This window comes from Schistocerca nitens, chromosome 8 (assembly GCF_023898315.1).
Source record: "Schistocerca nitens isolate TAMUIC-IGC-003100 chromosome 8, iqSchNite1.1, whole genome shotgun sequence".
NCBI classification, from domain to species: domain Eukaryota; kingdom Metazoa; phylum Arthropoda; class Insecta; order Orthoptera; family Acrididae; genus Schistocerca; species Schistocerca nitens.
The window spans coordinates 622,324,058-622,331,055 of record NC_064621.1 but is presented as its reverse complement, the minus strand read 5'-3'; the positions used below and the strand labels follow the sequence as shown (position 1 = coordinate 622,331,055).

General features: G+C 45.8%; 1 protein-coding gene across 1 annotated transcript in view; it reads right to left on the bottom strand.

Annotated features, from left to right (window-relative positions):
• Positions 1-285: 285 nt before the first annotated feature.
• LOC126199701 (uncharacterized) overlaps positions 286-6,998 on the bottom strand; it is a 401,314-nt gene continuing 394,601 nt past the window's right edge. Inside the window, exon 4 of the mRNA XM_049936628.1 lies at positions 286-512. Within this exon, the coding sequence (XP_049792585.1) occupies positions 286-512 (227 nt within the window). The remainder of the gene's footprint in view (positions 513-6,998) is intronic.

Genomic DNA, 6,998 nt, shown 5'->3' with positions numbered 1-6,998 from the left:
CGTTTGACTCAATGCCCAGGCGTATCAAGGCTGTTATTACGGCCAGAGGTGGTTGTTCTGCGTACTGATTGCTCAGGACCTATGCACCCAAATTGCGTGAAAATGTCATCAAATGTCAGTTCTAGTATATTTGTCCAATGAAAAGCCGTTTTTCATCTGCATTTCTTCTTGGTGTAGTAATTTTAATGGGCAGTAGTGTAGAATTAGGGTGATCGGCTAAATCTCTGACCATCTGCAGGTCAAATAGATGGGAGACAAAAGTGCTGAGTGCCGCAGTGTAGCGCGCTACTGACCCGCGTGCCTCCTGGAGGCGACGTTGTCGCGCTCGCCGCCCCCCTGTCCACGCTGCTGCTGCCCCCTGGAGTAGAGGGACAGCTCGCGATGCGGCTTGGCGTGCTTGCCGAAAGCGCATGCGCAGCACAGCCCCAGGACGCGCCGCACGCCCTCCCAGCTGTGGCCGCAGCCGGTGGCGCCGTCCACGCGCACAGACCACTCGCCGTCTCCCTCATCTCCTGCAACGCATCGTTAGAACAATTAGTCACCCGTTGATGGTTTTGTACAGTACAGTAATATGGCTAGTCACATAGAGAGAGATATATAGAATGTCAATAATTTAACATGGACGCATACTCACTCATGCTCTCTCTCTCTCTCTCTCTCTCTCGCACACGCACACGCACACGCACATGCACACGCACAGAACTGTATCTTTCTTCTATGTGTTGCTAAATGCAAGTCATCTGCTACAGTTCCATGATATGGTTTTCACTAATACAGGGACTGATTTATGAGTAACGTTTGTGTATATACCAGGTGGTTATAATTAAACTTTCCCTATATAAGACGTTACAACATGGAAACTAATTACTGTATGAGAACCAATCTTGGTAGCATAAATGTCAAGGACATGGGGAAGAGAAATACTGCAGATTCAATTTAGTTGGTTGGTTGGTTGGTTGTTTGGGGCAAGAGACCATACAGTGAGGTTATCGGTCTCATAGGATTAGGGAAGGATGGGGAAGGAAGTCGGCAGTGCCCTTTCAAAGGAACCATCCTGGCATTTGCCTGGAGCGATTTAGGGAAATCACGGAAAACCTAAATCAGGATGGCCGGACGCGGGATTGAATCGTCGTCCTTCCGAATAAGAGTCAGTTCAGTGGAAGCCCTATTAATGTGCTGCTTCGATACATCATACCATTACATACCAGTACCATTACTGCTACAAAAAGGGGCTCAATATGGATCCCATCAGTGTCTACAAGAGTCTGAAAGCATAGGATTCCATTCTGTGCAGCAGAACAAAGCATGTACGTAGGTATGCTTGCTATCTCTCTTGATATGCTGCACTTCAGATCAGCACGTATGTGAATGTTCTGCTGGTAAATCCTGTCCTTCAGGTAGCCCCAGAACCAGGAACCGCATGGAGTGAGATCAGGTGATCATGCTGGCCAAGCATTTGGAAACGATCGCCTGATAGTTCGATAATTTCCAAACGCGTTTCAGAGAAGCAAGTGAACTTCACAACCGATGTGTGGTGAGGCCCTATCTTGCATTAAAACTGTTCACTTCAATGCATCTCTCTCCTGTAGTGCAGCTATGACATGCTGGCAAAGCATATCGCAGTAACACTGACCAGTCACACTGCACAACTTTTGTCCTTGAACACCACCCTGTTCAAAAACGAATGGGCCAATGATGAATGTAGCTATGAGGCCACACCATATGGTGATATTTTCACCATACAAGGGAACTTCACACAGTGACTGGAGATAAATAACCCCATACTCAGCAGTTCTGTGTGTTCACCTCACCCGCCAGAGAAAAATGAGTTTTGTCTGTCCTCGCCAACTTCAGTCCTTCCGAGAACGTGAAGAGCAAAGTCAATATGTAATTGTGCATCCTGTGGTACAAGCTGCTGTACGACATGGATCTCGTACAGACGCTGTTTGAGAAGCACTGTCCATACAGTGGACCATAGGATGTTCAATTGTTGTGACACAGCACATGCACCACCTGACGGTCGGGAATTGCGCGCAGTGTTGTATGCCATAGCAACAGTGATATCACCAACCAGATGTGGTGCAGCTGGTCATTGGCCTCCTCCAAGAGCGAGCCCAGTTCTCCAGTTGATTAAAACTTCTTCATCATGCTCTGCACAGCAGGTGGGGAAAGAGGACCTTTCTGTAATCCATTTGGACAGCAATATTCTTGAAGTTCAGCTGCAGTATTACTGTTGTTTTGATAATAGAGCTGCACCAATAATGCCCTGCTCCTTTTGTCCAAGCTCATGTTGACACATCAACAAGTGCACTGTGACCAGTCAGGTGTGTGACACTGTGAATCATGATGACTGATCATGGCAACTGGTAACCATAGCTGGAACTGGATGGGGGCGCTGTGATGCATGGCGATCATACACCCCATACTCTGGACGCTAATGCTACCAAGTTTGGTACCTGAACAGTAATTACTTTCTATGTTATAACATGTCAAATAGGGAAAGTTTGAGTATAATCACCTGGTAATTTAGAAATACACTCCTGGAAATGGAAAAAAGAACACATTGACACCGGTGTGCCAGACCCACCATACTTGCTCCGGACACTGCGAGAGGGCTGTACAAGCAATGATCACACGCACGGCACAGCGGACACACCAGGAACCGCGGTGTTGGCCGTCGAATGGCGCTAGCTGCGCAGCATTTGTGCACCGCCGCCGTCAGTGTCAGCCAGTTTGCCGTGGCATACGGAGCTCCATCGCAGTCTTTAACACTCGTAGCATGCCGCGACAGCGTGGACGTGAACCGTATGTGCAGTTGACGGACTTTGAGCGAGGGCGTATAGTGGGCATGCGGGAGGCCGGGTGGATGTACCGCCGAATTGCTCAACACGTGGGGCGTGAGGTCTCCACAGTACATCGATGTTGTCGCCAGTGGTCGGCGGAAGGTGCACGTGCCCGTCGACCTGGGACCGGACCGCAGCGACGCACGGATGCACGCCAAGACCGTAGGATCCTACGCAGTGCCGTAGGGGACCGCACCGCCACTTCCCAGCAAATTAGGGACACTGTTGCTCCTGGGGTATCGGCGAGGACCATTCGCAACCGTCTCCATGAAGCTGGGCTACGGTCCCGCACACTGTTAGGCCATCTTCCGCTCACGCCCCAACATCGTGCAGCCCGCCTCCAGTGGTGTCGCGACAGGCGTGAATGGAGGGACGAATGGAGGCGTGTCGTCTTCAGCGATGAGAGTCGCTTCTGCCTTGGTGCCAATGATGGTCGTATGCGTGTTTGGCGCCGTGCAGGTGAGCGCCACCATCAGGACTGCATACGACCGAGGCACACAGGGCCAACACCCGGCATCATGGTGTGGGGAGCGATCTCCTACACTGGCCGTACACCACTGGTGATCGTCGAGGGGACACTGAATAGTGCACGGTACATCCAAACCGTCATCGAACCCATCGTTCTACCATTCCTAGACCGGCAAGGGAACTTGCTGTTCCAACAGGACAATGCACGTCCGCATGTATCCCGTGCCACCCAACGTGCTCTAGAAGGTGTAAGTCAACTACCCTGGCCAGCAAGATCTCCGGATCTGTCCCCCATTGAGCATGTTTGGGACTGGATGAAGCGTCGTCTCACGCGGTCTGCACGTCCAGCATGAACGCTGGTCCGACTGAGGCGCCAGGTGGAAATGGCATGGCAAGCCGTTCCACAGGACTACATCCAGCATATCTACGATCGTCTCCATGGGAGAATAGCAGCCTGCATTGCTGCGAAAGGTGGATATACACTGTACTAGTGCCGGCATTGTGCATGCTCTGTTGCCTGTGTCTATGTGCCTGTGGTTCTGTCAGTGTGATCATGTGATGTATCTGACCCCAGGAATGTGTCAATAAAGTTTCCCCTTCCTGGGACAATGAATTCACGGTGTTCTCATTTCAATTTCCAGGAGTGTATTTCATGCCAATTAGTTGAACAATGATGAACGGAGATTCATCGCAACTGTGATAACGATGTGATTGCTGTCTAGGGTCAAGGGGTGAATGACAGCATTCTTTTGAAGCATAGCTCTGCATGATGTGACACAACCCTACTTAAACTGAGTGTATGCAAAAGTTCCCTTCCTTTGATATATCGACAATGAGTGGAATGAGTTTGGCATAGCATGCCCAGTATGGACACATCTTAATGTTCTAGAGATATTATTTGTTTGGATACTCTGAAATTATACACAGCACTGGTAAACGAATCTCTACTGCTGAGAAAGTGATATAGGCCTTATAGAAAAAAAGTATTTTGGTGCGTTAGTTACATTTTGTGTGGAGCAATGTATGACTTAAAGTGCACCAACCGAAAAGTTGGAGCAACGCCGATGAACATTGATGGATGCTTGAGCTTCTTGAAGAAGGAAACAGAAACTGGCACAATGTTCTTGAAACCTTGAAAATAAAGGATGGGAAGGGATTCAGAAATGTCTTTATAACTTTTTCAAATACTTCTGTGGAGTTTTGAAGGAAGAATTTAAAAAAAAGATGACAATTACAAACTACCAGTTTTCGGTTCGCTGAGAGTGCACTTCAGTCATCATTCACTGCAGAGTCCCCAAACAGTAGGCAGTGAGGTACGTGACTTTGAATTATTCTAATAAATATGACAAATAATGAAAATACAGCCACTACATCATCAAACTGCGAGGTGAGACAACAAAATTTGAAAGGGTTTTAGACTTTTACGAGGTAGTTTCCTGCACTCATTTGAGAGCAACTGCATACGTAAAAAAAATGTGAATCTAAAATCTGTGACTAAGCTTTTATACAAAATTAAAAATGTTTTCCAAAACCCTACTTTGCCCTAGATGAGTTGGCCTTGCCGTAATGGTAACATCAGTTTCCGCAAGATCACCTAAGATAAGCGCTGTTGCCTTGGGCTAGCACTTGGTAGGGTGACCATCCTGTCTGCCAGGCACTGTTGGCAAGTGGGGTGCACTCAGCCCTTGTGAGGCAAACTGAGGAGCTACTTGATTGAGGAGTAGCGACTCCGGTATCAGGAGAGTGGTGTGCTGACAACATGCCCCTCCATAACGACATCCAGTGATGCCTGTAGGCTGAGGATGACATGGTGGCCGGTCGGTACCGTTGGGCATATGTGGCCTGTTCAGGTGCAGTTTCGTTTAGTTTTAGTTTTTACTTTAGCATAGATGCAGATTTGCTTGGTCCACATAAATAACGTTTTACAGCAGCACAACAGATGACTCAACTTTCAGCTTTATATTTTTCTTGAATCAAACCCAGATGCAGACGGGATTCTTTGTATGAGATGGTGAAAAAGACTGCCAAAAAGGGTCCACAATAGAGAACTGTGTCTATAAGTCTCAACAATGAATCACTGCACACTAAGCTTTATAACACGGCTGCTGTCATGGGCTGTACATCAAGATCACACATGTTTTGTTTCTTTTTATTTCGATTTCTTTGTGGTCTTTGCAAACGACCCACTCAGGAACCATGCAATATCTGACACACAATCAAACACATGCACAAAGATCCATGATTCGCATACAGTATTTACATTGATCATAAACAGATTCATTAAATCATGACGTGCTCCCATCATGAACACAAAATGTCACTCCAAACGCCAATTAAATATGGAACAGGTAACATTCATGTGTCCAGAGGAATTTCCTATGTGTACAGCTTAAAGTGTTTAAGTTACATGAAAGTGATGATATTCAGTTCTCTAAAGTTGTTCTCTGAATTTGTTTCGTAACTCTGCGCAGCAACCCTTAAACGAAATTACCACCACACCAAACAAGTCGTCCAGCTGCAGGTACTTCGAGCTATCCGTGCAAAGCTGAGATGGGTCGTTAGTACATGTGTATACAGTTTAATTGAAGAGGTTTTGCACAAAGAGAAAAGATCTAATAGAGGAGTCGAAATGCTTCAACTCTAGAATATGGACGTTTGGGCTTGGAAAAAACCCTGAGCTAGTGAAAGCTTAGGAAAGTGAGGAACAACAAGAACAATGAATGCACGTGTACCTAAGGTCAGCAGAGATAATGAGTTGTTTGCTAAATAATGTTGTACATTACGAGAGGTGTTCAAAATGGCGACCACCACATTCAATACGGGGATATATCCTCGTCTAAAGTTCTGGAGCACTCCATCAAATACGCCACGTATAGCACAAACTTGACCAGGTGCTGCAAGTACACTGGCGAGAGGTGATTCTTTGTTAAAAACTTGTCTCATACATAAGGCTTTTGATATGCTCCCTCAAAAAGAATAAAATAAAATGGTGTCAGACGAATGGAGAGATATGGGCATCCAATAGGATTCCTCTTCTGATCCAGTGCCTGCGATATGTGGAATTGGTTGCATCACGTAGTTCCACAGAAAAATGTGCATGAGCTGTGTCTAGTTACATTCAACTATACATACACAGAAAAAGAACACCATCTTTGCTGAACTTAAGGTGTGCTTACACTGATTGTCCTTGTTGTTTCTTACTGTAGATTCCTAAGTTCAGGATTACTTCCAAGACCACTAGTTCTTATTCCAAGGTGGTTGTATTTCGACTTCTCCATCAGCACCTTCAATTTCTAGACAATCTTTTGAATCACTATGTATAGACCGCTGGAGGAAAAGTCAAAACATTAAATTATTTAAAAATGTCTCACACACACACATCACTGAAGGTAGTAAACAGATACTACGTAGCTACTTTTATAGCCTTGTCACTACATTTACTTCCCTATTTTTTAACTTTCTTGACACATATTTAACATTTATGAGCCTTTATTAATTTACATATATGGTACTCAAATCCACAACATCAATGGTTAGTCTTTTTTCCCCTTCTGCATTCTTTTGGCTTGATGTTCTGAGGATATTTCGTTTTAAGAGCATAACCTAAAAGCTACTTGAAAATCAATTTCCACCATGGGTAAGGCCATTAAAATAAAAATGGATGTCCCTCACAAAGTACTGGTGTTG